This window comes from Tinamus guttatus, unplaced genomic scaffold, assembly GCF_059628265.1.
Source record: "Tinamus guttatus ecotype Peru unplaced genomic scaffold, ASM5962826v1 Tinamus_guttatus_pri_ptg000078l, whole genome shotgun sequence".
NCBI classification, from domain to species: domain Eukaryota; kingdom Metazoa; phylum Chordata; class Aves; order Tinamiformes; family Tinamidae; genus Tinamus; species Tinamus guttatus.
The window spans coordinates 877,828-900,098 of record NW_028288612.1 but is presented as its reverse complement, the minus strand read 5'-3'; the positions used below and the strand labels follow the sequence as shown (position 1 = coordinate 900,098).

Genomic DNA, 22,271 nt, shown 5'->3' with positions numbered 1-22,271 from the left:
GTACTGGGCAGCATGGTGTGGTGCAATGTGATGTTATGCCATGCAGTGCTGTTCTGTGCAGTGCAGCGCTGCCAGGCGCAGTGCTGGGCAGCTCAGCACAGCGCAATGTGATGTAGAGCAGTGCAGTTCTGTGCAGTGTTGTTCTCTGCAATGCAGTTCTGTGCAGTGTGATGCTGCACGGTGCAACGCTGGGCTGTGCAAGCCAGCTCCATATTGTGCTGTGTAGTGCAGGCAGTGCCACAGTGTCATGCAATGCCAAGCACTATTGCAGTGCACTATGAGGTGCTGTGCAGTGCTGTGCACTGCAGTGCAGTGCAGCGTGGTGCCACACAGTGCAGTGTGCTGCCGTGCAGTGCAATGTGCTTCCACGTGGTGCCATTTTGCACCATTTTCCACTGCTGTGCAGTGCCACGTGGGGCAGTGTGACACAGTGGTGCAATGCCATGCAGTGTGAGACAGCACTGCAGCACCCTGCAGTGCAGCTCGGTACCACGCCGTGCACCCAGATGCAGCCTGGGTGGCCCCGCTGGCCCCAAGGAGGGCCCGGGGCGGCGCTGCGCGAGCGTCGCCATCCCCACGGTGCCAGCCCCGCTCTCACCGCCCGCAGCGGAGGAGCCGTGGGGCGCGTGGGGCCCGTGGGGCCCGTGCAGCGCCTCGTGCGGCGGCGGGGAGCAGCTGCGCGGCCGGGGCTGCCGCCGGGCGCCCTGCGCGGGGCCGGCGCTGCAGAGCCGCACGTGCAACAGCCACGTGTGCCGCGGTGAGTGCAGCGCGGCGCAGCGCGGTGCAGCGCGGTGCAGCGCAGGCGCACGCTGACGCAGCCCCCACGCAGACGCGGGCTGCCCCGGCGGGCGGCTGTTCCGCGAGTGCGCGCCGGGCGAGGGCTGCCCCCACAGCTGCGCGCAGCGCGCCGGGCGCGTGGGCTGCTTCGCGCAGCGCTGCGACGAGGGCTGCCGCTGCCCCGCCGGCGCCCTGCTGCACCGCGGCGCCTGCACGCGGGTGAGCGCCACGGCGCCGCGGGCACCGCGCAGGGGCTGCCGGCGGGGACGGGGCTGCTGCTGGGGATGTGGGTGCTGCTGGTGATGTGGGTGCCAAGCGGGATGTGGGTGCTGCGAGGGACATGGGTGCCTATGGGGACATGGGTGCTGCTGGTGATGTGGGTGCTGATGGGGACATGGGTGCTACTGGAGACATGGGTGCCAAAGGGGACATGGGTGTCGAGGGGGTGCTGCTGGTGATGTGGGTGATGCTGGGGGCATGAGTGTTGCTGGGAACATGGGTGCTGCTGGGGACATGGGTGCCAAGAGGAATGTGGTTACCAAGGGGGACGTGGGTGCTGCTGGGGACATGGGTGCTGCTGGGGACATGGATGCCAAGGGGGATGTGGGTCCCTATGGGGACGTGGGTGATGTGGATGCTGATGGGGACATGGGTGCTGCTGGGGACATCGGTGCCAAGCAGGATGTGGGTGCTGATGGGGACATATGTGCTCCTGGGGACATGGGTGCCAAGGGTGATGTGGGTCCCTATGGGGACGTGGGTGATGTGGATGCTGCTGGTGACATGGGTGATGCTGGGGACATCGGTGCCAAGGGGGACGTGGGTACCTATGGGGATGTGGGTAATGCCGGTGACACAGGTGATGCTGGTGACATGGGTGATGCTGGGGACGTGGGTGCTTCCTAGCACGTGGGTCCTACCAGGGCTGTGGGTGCTGCTTGGTCCTGTGGGTGCTGCCCGGGCTATGGGCACTGCTGGGGCTGTGGGTGCCAGGGGGCCGCGGTTGCTGCTTGAGGGGGTTTCTGTGTGTGGGGCTGTGGGTGCTGCATGGGCTGAGGGTGCTGCTGGGGCAGTGGGTGCTGCTGGGACTGTAGGTGCTACCTGGGCTATGGGTGCTGGACGGGATGTGGGTGCTGCATGGGTTGTGGATGCTGCATGGGGTGTGGGTCCTGCATGGGCTGTGGGTCCTGCATGGGCTGTGGGTGCTGCTGGGACTGTGGGCGATGCCTGGGGACAAGGGTGCTGCTTTGGCCAATGCGCCCTGCACACGCTGTGGGTTCTCCCGGGGATGGCGGGTGCTGCAAGGCCATGGGTGCTGCTGGGGGAGGAACAGGGCACTTGGGGCGCTGTGTACTGGGGCCACTGGGTGCTGCCTGGGTGGCGGGTGCTCTGTGGGGCGCTGGGTGCTGCCCGGGCGCTCCGTGGGGCGCTGGGTGCTGTGGGGCAGGGGCGCGCAGGCTGTGCCCCCCAGGAGTGCCCCTGCCTGCTGAGCGGGGACGCGATACGGGCGCTGCACGATGGCTCCGCCGAGCCCGGCACCGACCCCAGCACCGAACCCGGATCCGACCCCGGCACCGAGCCCGGCACCGAGCCCGGCACCGCGCCGGCGCCCGCCGAGGTGCCGCACGGCACCATCCTGCGCTCCAACTGCTCGCACTGGTGAGCGCAGCGCCCCGCAGCCCTGCGGCGCCGCAGCCCCGCGCTGCCCACGCGCTCTCCCCGCAGCACGTGCGAGCACGGGCGGCTGCGCTGCGCGGCGCCCCGCTGCCCCCCGGCGCCCTGGGGGCCCTGGGGCCGCTGCTCGCGCAGCTGCGGGGGGCCGGGGCGCCGCAGCCGCACGCGGGGCTGCGCCGGACCCCCAACCGCCTGCCCCGAGCCCCTCAGCGAGAGCCAGGAGTGCTGGGCACCCCCCTGCGCAGGTGGGCGCCCCCAGACCCTCACCCTGCCGTGGGGCTGCCCCACATCCTGTCCCGGCACCTGCTTCTGTCCTGGGGCTGCCCCACATCCCAGCCCAGCCTCTGCATCTGTCCTGGGACTTCCCCACATCCCGTCCCAGACCCTCACCCTGCTGTGGGGCTGCCCCACATCCCGTCCCAGCCCCTCCGCCCTACTCTGGGGATCCCACATCCCATCCTGTGCCCCTGCCAGGGACGTGAGCCCCCACCTGCTCCTCTGCCTGGCCGTGGGTCTGAGCCCTGTCCCAGTCCCCCCTACCCCTGCCAGGGGTCTGAGCCCGGTCCCTGTCCCCTCCTCTCTGCTATGGATCTGCCCCCCCATCCCTGTCCCCACCCCCGCTGTGGGTCTGACCGTCCCCGCTGCCTCCCATGGTTCTGAGCCCCATCCCCACCTCCTCCCGCTGCCATGGGTCTGACCCCCACCCTGTCCCCCGTCCCCCACAGTGGGTCTGACCCCCACCCTGTCCCCCCTGCCCTCCTCCCGTGGGGCCCACGGCCCGGGTCCCGCTGGGGCGGGAGGTGACGGCGCTGCCGGGCTCCCTGCAGAGGTGACCGTCCCCACGGAGGAGCCGGGTCCCGGCGTCCCAGGTGAGTCCCGGAGCCCCGGGAACGGTGCCGGGGGGTCTCATCCGCCCCTGACGCCGCTGTCCCGGCAGGCGCCGACGATGGGTTCGGGCCCTGGTCGGGCTGGAGCCCCTGTTCCCGCAGCTGCAGCACCCCGGCGCTGCCGGCCACCAAGAGCCGCCGGCGCGAGTGCGCCGCAGCCAACTGCACCGGGGCCGCAGAGCAGGAGCTGCCCTGCAACCTGCCCCACTGCAACGGTGAGTGTGCACTGCAACCTGCCCTGCTGCACCGGTGAGCGATGCACTGCAACCTGCCCCGCTGCACTGGGGCACGCTGCAACCTGCCCCACTGCACCGGTGAGCAATGCACTGCAACCTGCCCCGCTGCACTGGGGCACGCTGCAACCTGCCCCACTGCACCGGTGAGCAATGCACTGCCCTGCCCCACTGCATGTGTAAGTGCTGCCCTGCCCCACTGCATGGGGGAGCACTGCCCTGCAACCTGCCCCACTGCATGGATAAGTGCTGCTCTGTACCTACCCCACATCACGTGTGGGCACTGGCACAGGGGATGGGACCCCCACCTGCCCCACTGCCCTGGGTAGGGCTGGCCCCATAGCTACCCGCCGCCGTGGGGACGGTGCCGCCCGCCGCAGGGCTCACGCGCGGTGCCCGCAGCGTCGGCGCCGTGCCGCGGCGCGGAGGAGTGCGCCGCCGTGGACTGCGCCTGGACGCCGTGGGGGCCGTGGGGGCCCTGCGCGCGCAGCTGCGGCGGGGGCATGCAGCAGCGCCTGCGCGCCTACACCCCCCCCGGGCCCCGCGGCCGCTGGTGCCCGCTGGCGCCCGGCGCCCACGTGCAGCGGCGCCGCTGCAACCCGCAGCCCTGCAGAGGTGCGCGACGGCCGCGGGGGGCGCGGGGCGCCCGTCGTGTGTGTCCTGCATTGCTAATGTCCCCTCTGCGCGCAGTGGACGGCGCCTGGTCCAAGTGGAGCCCCTGGTCCCGCTGTGACCGCACGTGCGGGGGCGGCCGCGCCGCCCGCAGCCGCTCCTGCACCGCCCCCCCGCCCAAGAACGGGGGGCAGCCGTGCCGGGGCGAGCGGCACCGCCTGCGCGTCTGCAACGCCCGGCCCTGCGGTACGGCACGGCGCGGCACGGCGCAGCGCGGCATGGCACGGCGCGGCACGGCGCAGCACGGAGCACGGCCCCACGCACCTGCTGCCCCCCAGGCCAGGGCTGCCCCCCGCCCACGGTGCCCGTGCCCTGCGCCAACCGCTGCCCGCGCCGCTGCGGGGACCTGCAGGAGGGCGCCGCGTGCCAGGACGAGGAGCCCTGCGAGCCGGGATGCCGCTGCCCCCCTGGTGAGCGCCGTGCATGGGCTGCACGGGCGCTGCGAGCACGCCGCGCTGCGTGCGCGCTGCAAAGGCAGAGCGTTGTGCGTGCACTGGGGATCCGTGGTGCTGTGCGTGCGCTGCAAGCAGGGTCACATGCAGGGTTGTGCATGTGCTGCAAGCACACAGATATATGTGTGCACTGGAGATGCGTGGTGCTGTGCATGCGCTGCAAGCAGGGTCACATGCAGGGTTGTGCATGTGTTGCAAGCGCAGAGAGATGTGTATACACTGCTAATGCATGGGACTCTGCATGCACTGCAAACAGTCACATGCAGAGTTGTGCATGCCCTGCAAGCACAGAGATGTGTGTGCACTGCTAATGCATGGGACTGCGCATGCACTGCAAACACAGTCACACGCAGAATCGTGCATGCACCACAAATGCAGTCACATGTGGAGGTATCTATGCATTCTAAATGCACAGAGCCATGCACACACTGCAAGCACACAGCGCTGTGTGTGTGCTGCAGGCGCACGGGGAGCTTTGCATGCCTTGCAAGCACGCCTGTCCGTGCATGTGCTGCAGCCGTGCGCCCCAAAGGCCCCCATGCTCGGAGCCTGGGGGCACAGCGTGACCTGCACCCCGCTGCCCGCAGGGACCCTGGAGCAGGACGGCGGCTGCGTCCCCGCCGCGCACTGCGAGTGCACGGACGCGCAGGGCCGCCGCTGGGCGCCGGGCAGCGCCTTCCGCGAGGACTGCAACAACTGCAGCTGCAGCGCGGGCCGGCTGCTCTGCACGGCCGCCGCGTGCCCGCCGCGCCGCTGCGCCTGGAGCCGCTGGTCCGGCTGGTCCGCGTGCAGCGTCACCTGCGGCGAGGGTCAGCGCGCGCGGTTCCGCGCGCCCGCGCCGGGCTCGGAGGCCGCCGAGTGCCGCACGGAGCAGCAGGAGCGCCGGGGCTGCGGCGCGGGGCCCTGCCCGCCGCTGTGTCCCCACGGCGCCGGCGCGCGCCGCCTGGGCGACACGTGGCTGCAGGGCGACTGCCAGCAGTGGTCAGTGGGGGGGACACGCGGGGGACACGGCGGGTCCCGCACGGGGCCCCTGCCCGACCCGCCTGTCGCTGCCCGCAGCACCTGCACCCCCGAGGGGCCCTGGTGCCGGGACGTGCCCTGCGCCGCGCGCTGGGCGCCCTGGTCGCCCTGGACCCCCTGCCCCGGCAGCTGCGGGGGGCACCGGCAGCTGCGCACGCGCTCCTGCGCCCCGCTGCAGCGCCCCGGCGCCCGCTGCGACGGCGCCGACACGCAGAGCCGCGACTGCGCCATGCAGCCCTGCCCCGGTGAGCGCCCGCGTGCTGCTCCTGCAGCTGCTGCGACGGTGCCGCCATGGCCCGTGTGCAGCGCCAGGCTGCAGCGGGGCTGCACGGGGGCTGCAGGGTGCGGGTCCGGCGGCACCGGGGTGCATGGCCTGTCCCCATGGCCACCCTGCCGTGTCCCTCCTGTCCCCAGGCGGGTGCTCCTGGAGCGCCTGGAGCCCCTGGAGCGCCTGCACCTGCAGCCGCCCCGTGCAGGAGCGGTACCGGCAACGCATCGGCACCAGCAACAGCACTGATACCAGCATCAGCAATGGCACCGACACCAGTATCAGCACCAGCATCGGCAATGGCACTGACACCAGCACTGGCACCGACACCGGAAATGGCACCAGCACCAGCACCGGTGCCGGTGCCGGCTCCGAGCTGTGCGTGGGGCTGGAGGGGCAGTTCCGCGAGTGCAACCGCTCGGGGTGCCCAGGTGAGGGCGAACCGTGACGGCCCCTGCTGCTGCCTGTCCCCATGTCCCCCGGTGTCCCTGCCACCCCATGTCCCCGGTGTCCCTGCCACCCCATGTCCCCCGTGTCCCTGCCATGCCCTGGTGTCCGGGTGACATAGTGACCATAGGTGGTCCCCAGAATCCCTGTGTGCTCCCCGCAATGTCTTCACTGTCCCATGTCCCTGCCTCCCTCTGTGCTCCCCTGGGCATCCCTGATGTCCCCTGTGCTCCCCAGGGTGTCCCTGCCATCCCCGCGTCCCCCCCGTGTCCCCTTCCTGTCCCATATTCCCCCAGGGTGTCCCTGTCCCCCCGCCCCGGGTGTCCCTGTGGCCCCACGTCCCCCTGCGGTCCCGCTGACCCCGCGTTGCCGCAGGCCGCTGCCCGGCACCGCTGCAGTTCCGAGCATGCGGTTCACCGTGCGCGCAGCTCTGCTCGGCGCAGCAGCACCCGGCGGCGTGCGCGGTGCTGCCATCCTGCGTGCCCGGCTGCTTCTGCCCCCAGGCAAGAGCGGGGGGCTCGGGGGGCTTGGGGGCACCCCAGGGCGCCGCGGCCCCACGGCCGGGCCGCCCCACGCGCGTCCCCCTGTCCACAGGGGCTGCTGGAGCAGCGCGGCGCCTGCGTGCCGCCCGGGCGCTGCGGCTGCCTGCACGGCGCCGGCGCGGGCGGCCCTGCACTGCTGCCCGCGGGGGAGACGCTGCTGCTGCAGGGCTGCCAGGAGTGGTGAGCGGCGGGGGCTGCGGCGGGGCGCGCGGCGGGACCGCGCTCACCCGCTCCCCTTCCCGCAGCGTGTGCCGGGAGGGCGCCCTGCGCTGCAGCAGCCGCGGCTGCGCCGGTGAGTGCAGCACCGCAGCCCTGCGCCGGCCGCATCCTGACCCCTGCCCCACACGGGCCGTGTGACACCCGCGTCCCGCAGGGCCCTGCGCGTGGAGCCCCTGGGGGCCCTGGGGGCCCTGCCAGGCGCCCTGTGGCGGCGGCTTCCACATGCGGCAGCGCCAGCCGCACGCGCTGCCCGGCGCAGGGCCGTGCCGTGGGGCCGCCGCGCAGACGGAGAGCTGCAGGGCCGCCACCTGCGCAGGTAGCGCCGCGCGCGGGGGCCCCGGCCGCGGTGCCGCCCCTCGGCGCGCCTGACGCCGCTGCCGCCGCAGGGGAGCCCTGCGAGCAGCGCGGGATGGTGCCCGCCGCGGCCTGCGCCAACCGCTGCCCCCGCAGCTGCGCCGACCTCTGGCCGCACGTGCAGTGTCTGCAGCGGGGCTGCGAGCCGGGTAGGTGCCCGTGCGGCCTCCGCCCCGGTGCATGGACCTGCAGGGCATGGGCACCCTCGCCCTGCGACACAGATGCTGCAGGGAGCACCCATGGGTGCATCCAGCTCTGCACAACCCCAGGCTGGGATGCTTGGGGTGCAGGGAGCACCTATGGGTGCAACCTGTTCTGTATAGCCCCGGCCTGGGGTGCTCAGGGTGCATGGAGCTCCCAGGGGTGCATTCAGCTCTGCACAACCCCAGGCTGGGGTGTTCGGGGTGCATGGAGCACCCAAGGGTGCATCCTGCTCATGCATAGCCCAAGCTTGGGGTGTTCGAGATGCATGGGGCTCCCATGGGTGCATCCTGCTAATGCATAGCCCAAGCTTGGGGTGTTCGAGATGCATGGGGCTCCCATGGGTGCATCCTGCTAATGCATAGCCCAAGCTTGGGGTGCATGGAGCTCCCATGGGTGCATCCTGCTAATGCATAGCCCAAGCTTGGGGTGCTCGAGGTGCCTGGAGCTCCCAGGGGTGCATCCTGCTCTGCACAACCCCAGGGTGCTCAGGGTGCATGGAGCACCCATGGGTGCATCCTGCTAATGCATAGCCCAAGCTTGGGGTGCTCGGGGTGCATGGGGCTCCCGGGGGTGCACCCTGCTCAGCACAGCCCCAGCCTGCAGGGTGCTGCGGTGCATGGAGCACCCAAGGGTGCACCCGTGCCCCTCATGCACCATCCCGCAGGGTGCCGGTGCCCCGAGGGGCAGCTCCTGCAGGATGGCACCTGCGTGCCCGTGGCCGAGTGCCGCTGCGGGTGGCCTGAGGACAACAGCACCCTGGAGGTCCGGCCAGGGCAGGTGGCCCGGGTGCAGTGTCACAACTGGTAGGTGACAGGGGCAGGGGGGCGGCGGGACGCGCCGGGCTTTGCAAACCGCCCCGCGTCCCCGCGCAGCACGTGCGTGAACGGGAGCCTGGCGTGCCCCGCGGCGCCGTGCCCGTCCTACGGGCCCTGGTCGGCCTGGAGCGGCTGCTCGCGCAGCTGCGGCGGCGGCAGCGCCACGCGGCAGCGCCGCTGCGAGGAGCGCGCCGGCGGGGCGCCCTGCACCGCGCTGCCCACCCGCGAGACGGCGCCCTGCAACGCGCAGCCCTGCGCCGGTGAGCGCCGCAACCGCGGGACGGGCCGTGGGGCGCCCCACGGCGCCGCGGGAACGGGGCAGTTGTGGGGCCAGTGCGCTCAGCAGCCCCATGCACTCTGTGTGAGGAGTGCGAGCCCGGGCCCCAGCCCGCTCCAGGAGGCGCTGGGATGTGGTGGGATGCACTGGGATGTGCTGGGGTGCACTGGGATGTGGTGGGACACTCTGGGATGTGGTGGGATGAGCTGGGATGTGGTGGGATGTGGTGGGATGTGCTGGGGTGCACTGGGATGCGCTGGGATGCACTGGGATGTGGTGGGACACTCTGGGATGTGGTGGGGTGCTCTGGGATGTGCTGGGGTGCACTGGGATGCACTGGGATGCACTGGGATGTGCTGGGACGCTCTGGGATGTGGTGGGATGCTCTGGGATGCCCTGGAATGCCTGAGTGGCTTGCAGAAGTCCAGCCCCAAAGTCATTGGGAGCCTCTGCACAGCTGTGACAGGGAAGGCAGTGGGGTGCAAGGGGTCTCAGTGGGGCGCAGGGGGTGCAGTGGGGCTCAGTGGGCCTTGGAGGGGTGCAGTGGGGCTCAGGGGGACTCAGGGGTGTGCAATGGGGCTCAGTGGGGCTCGGGGGGGTACAGTGGGGCTCAGGGGTGTGCATTGAGTCTCAGGGGGTGCAGTGGGTCTCAGGGGGTGCAGTGGGGCTGTGGGGGTTGCAATGGCTCTCAGTGGGGCTCAGGGGGTCACTGGCTCTCAGTAGGGGTTGAGGGGGGTGCAGTTCCATGGGGCACGGCGCAGGCTGCGGCGCTGCAGCGCGGGGAGCCGTGGGGCGCATGGGGTGAGGCGGCCGGCGCCGCTTGCAGCCTGCCCGCCGGGGGAGCGCTGGGCGGGCGCCGGGAGCTGCGAGCGGAGCTGCCGCGAGCTGCACGGGGAGCCGCCGCGCAACTGCAGCGGGGCCGCGCGCCCGGGCTGCGCCTGCGCGCCCGGCCGCTACCGCAGCGCCAACGGCACCTGCGTCCCCGCCGCCCGCTGCGAGTGCCAGCGCCGCGGGCGCCTCCACCAGGTGAGCGGCCGGAGCGCCCGCCGGCACCGCCGGCGCCCCCGGCCCGCACTGAGCGCCCGCTCCCCGCAGCCCGGCAGCGAGTGGCTGGAGGACTGCGTGAGCTGCCGCTGCAGCGAGGGACGGGCGACCTGTGTGCCCAACTGCCCCCCGCTCTCGTGTGCTGAGGTACGGCCGCCCCCCGGGGTTGGCACCACGTCCCCTGCCCCACGCATGGCCCCCGGGCGCTGCGACCGACGCTGTCGCTGCAGGGCGAAGCCAAGGTGCAGGAGCCGGGAAGCTGCTGCCCCGTGTGCCGGAGCGAGACGCCGGGTAAGGACAATGGCCACCCCTGCCCCTCTGCTCAGCCCTGGTGAGGCCACATCTGGAGTATTGTGTCCAGTTCTGCAGTATTGTGTCCAGTTCTGGGCTCCACAGGACAAGGGGGATGTGGAGCTGTTGGAGAGAGTCCAGCGCAGGGCTACGAGGATGATCAGGGGCCTGGAACATCTGCCCTGTGAGGAGAGGCTGAGGGAGCTGGGCCTGTTCAGCTGGAGAAGAGAAGGCTGAGAGGGGACCTGAGCAGTGTCTAGAAGTACCTCAAGGGAGGCAGTGAGGAGGATGGGGCGGCCTCTTTTCACTGGTGGCCACTGACAAAACTAGAGGAAACGGCCCCAGACTGAAGCACCAAAAGTTCCACAGGAACTTAAGGAAAAATTTCTTGCCAGTGAGGGTGCCAGAGCCCTGGAACAGGCTGCCCAGAGAGGTTGTGGAGTCTCCTTCTCTGGAGATCTTCAAACCCGCTTGGACGCAGCCCTGTGCCCCGTGCTCTAGGTGACCCTGCGTGTGCAGGGGTTGGACTAGATGATCCCTAGAGGTCCCTTCCAACCTGGAGCATTCTCTGATTCTGTGATTCTATGCTGGCACGGTGGGCAGCGCGGGCGCTCTGCCGGGGCGGCGACGCGGCGGTGCCGGTGCCACCTCGCTCCCCCCTTGCAGAGGAGCCGCCCGCCACGTGCCGCCGCTTCACCGAGGTGCGCAACATCACCAAGGGCCGCTGCCACCTGGCCGGCGTGCGCGTGAGCTACTGCAGCGGGCGCTGCGCCTCCCGCACCACCGTCATCCCCGAGGTGCGCGCGGCGGCGGCGGGGTGGCTTCGAGGCGGCCCCGCGCGGGTGGCACCTCGCGACGCCGCCCGGCCCCGCCGCAGGAGCCGTACCTGCAGACGCAGTGCGAGTGCTGCAGCTACCGGCTGGACGCGCGCAGCCCCGCGCGCGTGCTGAGCCTGCGCTGCGCGGGCGGCCGCCGCCTGCCCGTCCTGCTGCCCAACATCGAGCGCTGCGAGTGCGCCAGCTGCCAGGGTGAGGGGCGGCCCGGGGGGGCCCTGCTGGGCCGACCCCCCCCCGCTCCTCACCGCGCTCCCCCCGCAGGCGGAGACTTCTCCAAGCGCTGAAGCGGCGGAGCGGGCGCCGCGAGCCCCGCGCGCAGCCCCGAGCCCCGAGAGCGGCAATAAAACCCGTGGCGAGCGCCGGCCCCGCTGCTCCTTGCCGGGAGGGACGGGGCGGGACGGGGGGGACGGACCGGACGGAAAGGGGGGGGGGCGGATCGGGGGCGGGATGAACGGGGCAAATCTAGGAGCGGATCGGGGGATGGACGGGGCGGATCGCGGGGAGGGACGGGGAGGATCTAGGGGCGGATCGGGGGTGGAACGGGGCGGATCGCGGGGAGGGACGGGGAGGATCTAGGGGCGGATCGGGGGCGGATCAGGGGTGGAACGGGGCGGATAGGGGGGAGGGACGGGGCAGATTTAGGAGCGGATCGTGGGATGGACGGGGCGGATCGTGGGATGGACGGGGCGGATCGTGGGGACGTCCTGCCCCGCCGTCGGTGCCGCCCGCAGCCCGACTCGGCCCCCGTGCAGGTAGGGCCGGTGGGGGGGGTTGCGGGCAGGTCGTGGGGGGGGCGGAAGCGGTCGCCACGCGGCCACCACGCGGCCGGCGGGAGCGGGAGCAGCGGCCGGATCGGGGGTCCCGCGGGCCCCCCCGGCACCTCCTCGGGCTCCGGCGGGCTCGGAGCGCCCCGTCCTCTGCCCCGCCGGCCCCTCGGGCACCTCCCGGCCGTGCGGGCGCCCTGCTCCGCTCCCCGGCCCGCCGGGTCCCGGGGCCCCCACCAGGGCCCTGAGCACCGACTCCAACGGCCCGAGCACCCCCGGGTTCTGTGTGACCCTTGTCCGCCCCCCAGACCCCCTTGTCCAGCCCCCAGGTGCTCCCCGAGCAGCCCCCGGCTCCCTCGTGCTCTGCGCTCCCCCATATCCTGCTCCCCTGGCCCGAGCTGCCCGGCTTCCCTGGGGGTGTCTGTTCCCCCTACCCCGCGAGCCTTTCTGCTCCCCCCTCCATGGAGAAATGCGAGTGGGGGCAGCCCCCGCTGCCTGGCTGAGACCCCGCACGCTCATCACAGCAGTGCCAGGCTCAGACGTACGCGGAGCTCGTGGGTTTGGTGCGGAGCGGGACGTGGGTGGAAGGGGCTGCGCGTGCCCAGCTTGCACAAGCGCTTTCTGCGGGCCGTGAGCATCCACGGTTGCAGGGGGGAACCCAGCCTGCTGCCATGGGGCCAGGCGGCACCATCCGCCTGCCCCTATCCCTTCCTGCCCTTCCAAACGTGGCTCGGCGAGGCTTCCTCGTGGAGTGGGATGCGGTGCCCCCACTCCCGGAGACGCTTTACCGCTGGGCACCCCAGCTCTGTTCCCGGCGGGATGCAGCCCTGGGGGTGCCGCATGCTGGGAGACGCTTGGAGCGTCGTGGAATGGCCAGCGCTACCACGGCCTCGCGGGCGCCACGGACCCTCCGCAAGGTCGCAGTGCCACCCGTGTTCCGTCACCGCGGCCCCACGCGGAAGCAGTGGCCAGTGGTTACCTGGCTCTAACTGTCCCCGCGCTCGGTCAGAGCACACGGGAGCGCAGGGCTGCGGTGGCTCTAACTGTCCCCGTGCTTGGTCAGGGCACACGGGAGCGCAGGGCTGCGGTGGCTCTAACTGTCCCCGTGCTTGGTCAGGGCACACGGGAGCGCAGGGCTGCGGTGGCACTAACTGTCCCCGTGCTCGGTCAGGGCACACGGGAGCGCAGGGCTGCGGTGGCTCTAACTGTCCCCGCGCTCGGTGAGAGCACACGGGAGCGCAGGGCTGCGGTGGCTCTAACTGTCCCCGCGCTCGGTCAGAGCACATGGGAGCGCAGGGCTGCGGTGGCTTCCTGGTGAGGGCCCATGGCCAACGTGCAGGTCTGGGAGTGCCACCAGCTCGGGAAGCAGCAGGGCGCCGGGGTTGGGGAGAACTGGCCGCATAGGGACCCTGGTGACCCTGCGGGGATGTCTCGTATGAGCGAGGCCTTTGCCTTGCCTTAGCGCATCTGCCTCCAGCCCCGACTCGGAGCAGGGCCCGGCAAGGTTCACCCTGGGGAGCAGCAACGCAGGAGCCCCTGGGGAGATCGGCCCTCAAGGGCATCGCACGCTGCATTAGGATAAACCAGGGCAGCCCCGAACCCTTGGGAGAGAAGCCGGCACCAAGACGGTAGGATGAGCGTGGGTGGGGGGACTCGGAGCACCCCGCGCGCCCTGTGCCACAGCCCACGGACCCCTCTCTGCTCGCAGATGCCGGTGACGTTTCAGGATGTGGCGGTGTCGTTCCGCCCCGAGGAGTGGCGGCGGCTGTGGCAGTGGCAGAAGAAGCTGTACTGGCGTGTGATGAGGGACAACTACGAGCTCGTCACCTCGCTGGGTAAGGGGTGCCGGGGGCCGCTGGGTGCTGCAGCAGGAGGGCGCACGGCCGCACTCGCTCCATTGCGTTTTTCCACAAAAGGGGGTTTTAGCTCTCGGCACCCTCGGAGGGGCCGCGGGGAGGCCCCGCTGGGGTCACCCTGCATCTTGGCACGGGTCGGTCCCGTCCCGGTGCTGCTGCGGCATCGGGGATCACCAGGGCATGCGCTGAGCCCGTGCGCCCTTCCCTCCCCACAGAGGAGGCCAGGGCCGCGCGCTCGAAGGAGGAGAGCACCGGGGAGGACGGTGACGGTGCCCAGCGCCACGCGGCGCCCGCGCAGCCGCAGAACCCACAGAGCAGCGCACCGGAGCCGGGCGCCGCGGAGCCGCCGCAGCCCTTCCCCTGCGGCGAGTGCGGCAAGCGCTTCCCGCGCAAGGCCAACCTGAAGACGCACCAGCGCGTGCACGCGGGCGAGCGGCCCCACGGCTGTCCCGAGTGCGGCAAGCGCTTCCCGCGCAAGGCCAACCTGAAGAGGCACCGGCTCGTGCACACGGGCGAGCGGCCCCACGGCTGTCCTGAGTGCGGCAAGCGCTTCCCGCACAAGGCCAACCTGAAGATGCACCAGCGCATGCACACGGGCGAGCGGCCCCATGGCTGTCTCGAGTGCGGCAAGCGCTTCCCGCACAAGGCCAACCTGAAGAGGCACCGGCTCGTGCACACGGGCGAGCGGCCCCATGGCTGTCCCGAGTGCGGCAAGCATTTCGCGCAGCGCGGCTACCTCAAGATGCACCAGCGCGTGCACGCGGGCGAGCGGCCCTTCGCCTGCGCCCAGTGCAGCAAGCGTTTCATCTACAAGAGCAACCTGCGGGCGCACGCGCTGCGGCACACGGCCGAGCGGCCCTTCGCCTGCGCCCAGTGCAGCAAGCACTTCGTCTGCAAGAGGGACCTGCAGGCGCACGCGCTGCGGCACATGGGCGAGCGGCTCTTCGCCTGCGCCCAGTGCAGCAAGCACTTCGTCTGCAAGAGGGACCTGCAGGCGCACACGCTGCGGCACACGGCCGAGCGGCCCTTCGCCTGCGCCCAGTGCAGCAAGCACTTCGTCTGCAAGAGGGACCTGCGGGTGCACGCGCTGCGGCACACGGCCGAGCGGCCCTTCCTGTGTGCACAGTGCGGGAAGCGCTTCTGCAGGAGCGCGGAGCTGCGGGCGCACATGCTGGTGCACGCAGACGAGCGGCCCTTCCCCTGCACCGAGTGCCCCAAGAGCTTCACATCCAAGGCCTTGCTCGAGGTGCACCAGCGCGGCCACGCCGGCGAGACGCCCTTTGCCTGCGACCAGTGCGGCAAGCGCTTCACCAGCAAGAGATACCTGTGCCTGCACAAGAAGATCCACGCGCCTGGGAAGCCCTTCAGCTGCGCCGAGTGCGACAAGAGCTTCACCACCTTGCGCTACCTGCGGATCCACCAGCAGAAACACCGCAGGACGGCGGCCGCGGCCTGCGAGACGTGTCCCGGCGAGACGCCCCTCGCGTGCCCCCCGCGCGGGGAGGGCGCCGGCAGCGAGGCCTCCCCGAGCGCCCGCGGGAACAGCCAGCCCCAGGCCCCGCCGGGCGCCCGCGCGCGCTGCGGGAAGAGCCGCTCCGCGCGCTGCGTCCTGCGGAGCTGCGGGGCAGAGCTGCGAGCCGGGCACGGGGACGGCCCTGTCCCCGAGGCGCCCCCGGCCGGCCGGGACACGGTCCCGTGAGGCCTCCGGGAAGCGCCCGGGGAGGAGAGGCCGGCGGCCCCGCTGCGCCCGGCGTCTCCGGAGATGCAACGAGCAGGGGAGGCTCCCCCAGCCCCGCCGGCCTCTCCCCCCGCAAGGAGCCTCCGACTCCCTTTCCACTTCCCTGCTCCCAACCTCTTTACTCAGGAGTAAATTTCGGTGCCCCCGAGCCCTTTTTGCTGCACTTTCTGCCTCATTTTGCACTCTAAGCGGTTGTTTCGTTCTGTGTGAGCAGCTCTGGGTCCCTCCCCTGGATCCGCTACCCTGGATCCTGCTCAGGCGCTTTGGGGGCCCCGTCTCGGCCCCCAGCACCCGTCCTGGCTCCTGGTTCGTGCCCTGGGGGCCGCCAAAGCCCCCAGACTCTGCTCGTCCTCTAATTCCTCCCCCATTCCCGACACCCCCGTGCTGTTACCCGCGTGTGCGCGTCGAGGGGGACGTCCCCGCTGCTGCCGGGTGCGGGGACGTCGCACCGTGACACGCGCCGAGCAAGGACGCGTTCAGCACAGGGGTAGCGAGGGTCACACCATGGCCAGGAGGGGCGATGACACCCTGACACGGGTCACTGGATACTGCAAGTCCCGGTTCCCCTTTCCCTGGATGAGCCCTCTGGGTCGCTGTTTTGGGCATGTGGGGCTCCAGAAACTGGAGGAGCTGCTGGTGCCCAGAGCTCCTGTGGGACTGTTATGGGGACGAGCACCCTGGGGCTGGGGACACGCTGCCCCTCGGGGTGCCAGAGCAGCCGGAGCCTTCCCGGCGCTGATGCCTTAACAAGAGCAGTGTCCTGGGCACGGGGACACGAGTGGCCCTCACCGTGCCGCAGGGCACGGGCCTTGGCACAACGGGTCTGAACAGGGCCCGGGCGGGCGAGCGGTAAAGCGCTGCCAAGCTGGCGCCCTTGGCACAGTGTGTGCAACCTCGGGGTCTTTCTTGCTTTGTTCTCTTCCCATATTTCTAAATAAAGAGAGTTTAATGAGGAAGCAAAGGGCTCCACACTGATTCATTAAGGAACGGGCCGGCTCCGGGCCCAGACGCTCTCCAAGGCCGGAGTTTAGACGAGGCGGCTCCTTGGCCGGTACCTGCCCATGGCCGGGAACCCTGGGTGATTCCAGCCAAGGGGCCAGCTCTGCTCTTGGCACTTCCAGCTTCTCTTCCCAGACTTCCCTTTTCCGTCGGAGGGCAGCGGCACAGCAGGAATTACAGCCCCTAAGGGGCCATAGACGCGGTGGGACCTCTCCCGCCAGACCCTACAGCAACCCACGTCATCCCAGCACGGGAACTCCTGCTGCTTCCCTGAAATACCCAGGAGACTTGGAATGCCGGAAGATGCAGCTGAGAGCCAGGCTCGGGATTGCACGGCAGCTTGGGGGACATACAGCAGAACCTTGGGCACTAATGGATTTTTCAGCATTTATCTTTTTCTATGGAACTAGGCTCTGGCCCATGTTACTGAGGATGCTCCAGCCCTGCTCCCAGAGGATGTTCCAACCCTCTTCCTGGGAATGCTACCACCCCATTCCAGGGGATGCTCCAGCCTAGTCCCAGGGGATCATATGGCCCCATTCCCAGGGATGCTCCAGCCTGGTTCCCAGGGATGCTCCAGCCCGGTTCCCGGGGATGCTCCAGCCCCGTTCCAGGGGATGCTCCAGCCCCGTTCCAGGGGATGCTCCGTCCCCGCTCCCAGGGATGCTTGGAGCATCCCCATCCCTCCCAGCGGCCGGGCAGCCCCGTGGGCAGCGGGTGCATTCGCAGGAGTCGGAGCATCCAAGGGGCTGGCGCCGGCACCAGGAGCGGCCGCTCTGGCTCCCGGCTCTGAGCGCGGCCACCAGGGCGAGAGCTGCGTGACAACAGCAGCCACCACCGACCGGCGCTCTCATCACGGGGACGGGCACCGCGATTCGGAACCAGCGCGGAACCAGCGCGGCTGAGCGGGGAACACTGCCTGTCCCAGAAAAAATAATTGAAATACATAGAATATAAGAAAATTCAGGAAACGAAAGGGAAAGGGAAAGGAAAAGGAAAAGAAAAAAGGAAAAGGAAAAGGAAAGGAAAAGGAAAAGAAAAAAGGAAAGGGAAAGGCTATGGTGTTTCTTTACCCTATCAACCTTAGGGAGCTCCCTTAGCCCCGTGCTGCAGATAAGGGCAGGGGAGGGATCCTCCTGGTCCGGGTCCTGCCACAGCAGCTGCCCAGCTGCTGTCCCTGTCCCTGCCCAGCTGGTCACTGCTGGACTGTCCTTCACACCCCTAGGGAGGAGTTTGGGGCAATTAGCGGGTATTTTGCAAGTGCACAGACCATTCACAAGTCTCAGCGCGGCAGCCAGCTGGGTATTTGCTTGCAAACGTGGGCGAGGGAGATGGCCCTGCGCCTGCAGGCTGCACTTGCAGCTGGGGACTGTGCGCTGCCCATGTCCGGGCCCAAACACAGGTGCACACACATGCACATACACATGTGCACACACACAGATATGCATGTGCACATACGCATGTGCACACATACATGCACATACGCATGTGCACGCATGCATGCACACATGCACATGTGCACACACGCATGCGCGCGCACACATGCACATACGGATGTGCGCGCACATATACGCATGTGCATACATGCATGCACATACATGCATGCACACACACATGCGCGCACACATACACATGTGCACACATCGAGCCGAGCCGCCTGGGCCTCACGGAGGTGGCTGAATGGGGACACAAAGCCAGGACAGGAACCCTGGGAGAAGGGACGGGCTGGCCCAAATCCTCCCTCCGGCACCTGGGGAGGAGGACGCAGGCTGGACCCGAGCTGCAACGCGGAGCAACCTGCAGCAGCCAAAGCAGCTTCCCCAGAGCCGTTCCCACCTTTTATTAGTTTCTAGCTTGGGAAAGGGAAGACAATATAAATACAGAGGCCTTGCCTGGCCGCACTGCGCGTTGCAGCGGGGCTTCACCTGGGATCCCCGTGCCGGCACGAGCGGCCCCACGACTGCAGCAGGAACAGCCCCGAGCCCCATCCGTGGGTCCCGCCCTGGCTGTGGGGCAGGGGGCAGCCCCACAGGGAGCCTCCCGCAGCCGCCCGGGAGCAGCAGCTCCAAATCCCCTCTGGAGCAGCTGGGCGCTCCGTACAGACCAGGGCTGGTCCCTATATGCTGGGATCTGGGTGGTCCCATGGGGGTCAGGGAGCCCCAGGGTGGGAGATGCCCCCGTTCCTCAGTAGCATCACGGGGACGGTGCTGCTTGGAGCAGCGACCAGGCCTCGTGGTGCCTGCACAGCCCCAGAGCAGCCAGGGTCCCGCTCGCGGCCCTGCCCAGCATTCCCTCGGGAAGCTCCGGGACCAGCCGGCGGCCGCCCCGGAGCCGCACGTCCCCGGCCTGCACGACCCGGGGGGCACAACAGGGCCCCCCAGCCCCACAGCGGGTCCACGTCACGGGACGGCGGGGCCGGTTCCTCTCCGTCCCCCGGGGCAGGTCGCGGGGCTGTCACCGCCCCCTCTGCCTACTTGTACGTGGCAAGGGGACCCTGCACGCGGGCGCAGGACACGAGCAGCGGGCGCGCGGGCAGGAAGGGGCGCAGGGGCTGCGCGTCGCGGCAGCGCGGCAGGACGCTCCGCTCCGCGTGCACGCCCCGGTGCGCGCCCAGCTCCTTCCTGCGGCCGAACACCCGGCCGCACTCGGTGCAGGGGTAGACGCGCTGCACGGAGTGCGTGAGGCGGTGGGTGCGCAGGTTGCCCTTGTACTTGAAGCTCTTGCCGCACTCGAGGCAGGCGAAGGGGCGCTCGCCCGTGTGGATGCGCTGGTGCTTCACGAGCGTCGTCTTGAGGTTGAAGGTCTTGCCGCAGTCGGCGCAGGCGAAGGGGCGCTCGCCCGTGTGGATGCGCTGGTGCGTGACGAGGGTGCCCTTGCGGTTGAAGCTCTTGCCGCACTCGGCGCAGCCGAAGGGCTTCTCGCCCGTGTGGATGCGCCGGTGCTTGGCGAGCTCGCCGTTGTGGCTGAAGCTGCGGCCGCAGTCGGCGCAGGCAAAGGGGCGCTCGCCCGTGTGGATGCGCTGGTGCCGCATCAGGTCGCCGTTGCGGCTGAAGCTCTTGCCGCACTGCGCGCAGCCGAAGGGCCGCTCGCCCCCGTGGATCTTCTGGTGCAGGATGAAGGTCTTCTTGGCACAGAAGCCCTTGCCGCACTCGGCGCACACGAAGGGCCGCTCGCCCCGGTGGATCTTCTGGTGCGTGATGAAGTTGGCCTTGCGGTTGAAGCTCTTGCCGCACTCGCCGCACTCGAAGGGCTTCTCGCCCGTGTGGATGCGCTGGTGCAGGACGAAGGTCTGCTTGGAGCAGAAGCTCTTGCCGCACTCGCCACACTCGAAGGGCTTCTCCCCGGTGTGGACGCGCTGGTGCCGCCTCAGGTCGCCCTTCTGGCTGAAGCGCTTGGCGCACGCGGCGCAGGCGAAGGGGCGCTCGCCCGTGTGCACCCGCAGGTGCGTGACCAGGTTCCCGCGGTGCTGGAAGCTCTTGCCGCACTCGCTGCAGCCGAAGGGCCGCTCGCGCGGGCGCCGCGGGGCCGCGGGGCCGGGGGGCAGCGGCGCGTTGGGCCCCGCGGCGGCCGCGCGATCCTGCGGGCAGGGCCCGGGGGCGGCGCACGAAGGGGCCCGGTGCAGCCCGGCTGCGGCACGCGGCGCCCGTTGCACCATCCAGCGGCTCTGCCCTGGTGCAGCCCCGTCCGGCTCCGCTGCCCCCGGCTCCTCCGTGGGCTCCTTCGTGATTCCACCATCACGACCTGGTGGAGACAAGGGGGCCGCGTTACGGTGTGCTGCGGTGAACCACGGCGGTGCCAGAGACCCCCGGCCGAACCGCCGCTGCAGCCGGGGCTCAACACCCGCACACGCGATTTCCCCCACCCAGCAGAAAAAGAAACAACACTGGAAAGAGCAACACAAGGGGAGGCAGGAGCGCTGCCCCGCTCACCTGCGCCCGCGCGCGGCTCCGCGCCCGGCTCCACCTTCACGATGAGCTCGAGCTCCGCGGCGCCTGCGAGGGGACAGCGGCGCCACGGGGGCTGCATGCGCGGGACCCGGCCAAGCCCCCCGTGGGAGCCGCGGCCCCGCTCACCGGCGCAGGCGTCGCAGGGGGCCCCGCACGGCACCCCGGCCGGCGCCACCTCCCCGTATGAGTCGTCCTCGGGCTCCGCTTTAATGACAACCTCCGCCTTGATCCCTGCGGAAGGACGGGCGGCCCCTGAGCATTGCGGGGGGTGGCAGCTGGGGGCATTCCCCCCACATCATCCTCCCCAGAGCATTGTCCCCCAGTATCATCCCCCCACAGCATCCTCCTCCCTGAGCATCCCCCCCGAACATCTCCTACCCCGAGCAGCCCTCTTCCCTGAGCATCCTCCCTGCAAGCATCTCCGACTCCGAGCATCCCTCTTCCCTGAGCATCCTCCCTCCAAGCATCTCCGACTCCGAGCATCCCTCTTCCCTGAGCATCCTCCCTCCAAGCATCTCCGACTCCGAGCATCCCTCTTCCCTGAGCATCCTCCCTCCAAGCATCTCCTACCCCGAGCAGCCCTCTTCCCTGAGCATCCATCTACCTCTTCCCTGAGCATCCTCCCTCCAAGCATCCTCCTTTCCCCGCAGCATCCTCGCCCCAGGGCAGCGCTCACCAGCGTAGGGGTACCCGGCCACAGCAGCCCCTCCGCCCGGCTCCGGGGGCCGCCCGATGAAGGACTCGTCCTCCGGCTCCATCTTCACCTCATGTTTCACGGCCTCCCGGCCACATCCTGCGGAAGGGAAGTTGGTGCCCGGCTCCATTGCCAGGGTCCGGACCGGGGGGATGCGCGTGGCGAGGGCGGCTCAGCCCCGGGGACCCCGTCCCGACCTGCTCACCGGCACCAGGCGTCTCGGGGGCCCCGCGCTGTCCGGGAGCCCGGGCGCTCGGCCCTTCCTCCCGCTCCGTCTTGACGGAGCTCCCGGCCCGGGCGCTGGGGGGATCTGCCCGGAGGAGGCGTCAGCGGCAGCCCAGCCCCGCGGGCTCCGGCGGCTCCGTGACGAGGACGCCGCGGAGCCGGGACGGCCGCCGGAGCTGCCGGGGAGCGCGGGACGGCGGCTCCTCACCTGCGCGGCCGCCCCCCGGAATCCTGCCCCGCGGCCCCAACGGCGGCTGCTGCGACGGCTCCGCGACGGTGGCGACGGCTCCTCTGCGCGGCCTGTCCGGGCACAGAGACACCCCGTCCCGCACGGCAGCCCCCGCACCGGGGTCCCCAATGTCCTGGAGGCCGCACGACTCCTCCGGCTACGACCGCCCGGCCCTCTCCTAGCCCTGCTGCAGCCACGGGACACCAGGTCACCCCATGTCACTCACGTCCCCTCGGCCAGGAGCTGTTCCCTCGGGCACCATGGCCACCAGGGTCATGCCACACTTGGGAGAACAGCCCATGAGCCAGGGAAGCAGCGGGACAAGGGCTGGTGCAGGAGGCTCCCTGCAAGTAAAGTGCCCTACCGGGACCTGCAGCCAGTGTCACTGCAAGGGAGGGACACAATATGGGGACCCGAAGCCAGCGGAGTGCCACTCGACAGGGCGACAGGGATGGGGAGGGCACAGCAATTAAAACCAAAGCTGCAGCACGGTGCCCACCTCCATGGAACACGTTTGCAGAACACCCTGCACCCCAGGCCTGTGCCACCCCACGGGGACAGCGCTGGCCCCTTCGCACCCTCCCAGCCCAGCCAGGCTCCAGCTCCCTCCTCCTCCTTATTCCCTGCAGCCGCTCCAGGTCTGGTGCATGTTGGGTTCCAAGTGGGAACTTTCGGCCTTCTGTCTCCCAAAGGCACCCAGGGCTCCCGAGCGCAGGAATGTGGGACTGGCCTCGTGGCAGGTGCCCCACGAGCTGGGCACCCTCTGCACGGGGAATTTAAGACCTGCTTCACGGCAGCCCGATGGAG

The 22,271-nt window shown here is 70.2% G+C and overlaps 4 protein-coding genes across 4 annotated transcripts in view; 2 read left to right on the top strand and 2 right to left on the bottom strand.

Moving 5' to 3' along the window:
- The window catches only part of LOC148595674 (SCO-spondin-like), a 38,377-nt gene extending 27,081 nt beyond the window's left edge, over positions 1-11,296 (top strand). Inside the window, exons 71-94 of the mRNA XM_088519976.1 lie at positions 608-757; positions 830-996; positions 2,249-2,436; positions 2,503-2,696; positions 3,279-3,320; positions 3,389-3,553; positions 3,974-4,186; positions 4,262-4,429; positions 4,522-4,653; positions 5,283-5,676; positions 5,755-5,960; positions 6,130-6,414; positions 6,806-6,933; positions 7,025-7,152; positions 7,218-7,264; positions 7,346-7,507; positions 7,578-7,694; positions 8,414-8,552; positions 8,622-8,824; positions 9,668-9,979; positions 10,033-10,176; positions 10,843-10,973; positions 11,054-11,204; positions 11,274-11,296. Of these exons, the coding sequence (XP_088376102.1) occupies positions 608-757; positions 830-996; positions 2,249-2,436; positions 2,503-2,696; positions 3,279-3,320; positions 3,389-3,553; positions 3,974-4,186; positions 4,262-4,429; positions 4,522-4,653; positions 5,283-5,676; positions 5,755-5,960; positions 6,130-6,414; positions 6,806-6,933; positions 7,025-7,152; positions 7,218-7,264; positions 7,346-7,507; positions 7,578-7,694; positions 8,414-8,552; positions 8,622-8,824; positions 9,668-9,979; positions 10,033-10,176; positions 10,843-10,973; positions 11,054-11,204; positions 11,274-11,296 (3,989 nt within the window). The remainder of the gene's footprint in view (positions 1-607; positions 758-829; positions 997-2,248; positions 2,437-2,502; positions 2,697-3,278; positions 3,321-3,388; positions 3,554-3,973; positions 4,187-4,261; positions 4,430-4,521; positions 4,654-5,282; positions 5,677-5,754; positions 5,961-6,129; positions 6,415-6,805; positions 6,934-7,024; positions 7,153-7,217; positions 7,265-7,345; positions 7,508-7,577; positions 7,695-8,413; positions 8,553-8,621; positions 8,825-9,667; positions 9,980-10,032; positions 10,177-10,842; positions 10,974-11,053; positions 11,205-11,273) is intronic.
- LRRC61 (leucine rich repeat containing 61) overlaps positions 1-22,271 on the bottom strand; it is a 275,533-nt gene that overhangs the window by 39,545 nt on the left and 213,717 nt on the right. The gene's annotated exons all lie outside the window — the stretch shown is intronic.
- LOC148595673 (uncharacterized) overlaps positions 1-22,271 on the bottom strand; it is an 80,035-nt gene that overhangs the window by 51,667 nt on the left and 6,097 nt on the right. Inside the window, exon 5 of the mRNA XM_088519982.1 lies at positions 19,032-19,879. Coding sequence (XP_088376108.1) covers positions 19,032-19,879 — 848 coding nt within the window. The remainder of the gene's footprint in view (positions 1-19,031; positions 19,880-22,271) is intronic.
- On the top strand, positions 13,485-15,331 carry LOC104568985 (uncharacterized). Its single transcript, XM_088519975.1, has 2 exons — positions 13,485-13,611; positions 13,848-15,331. Exons 1-2 carry the CDS (start codon positions 13,485-13,487, stop codon positions 15,329-15,331), a joined length of 1,611 nt encoding a protein of 536 aa, XP_088376101.1.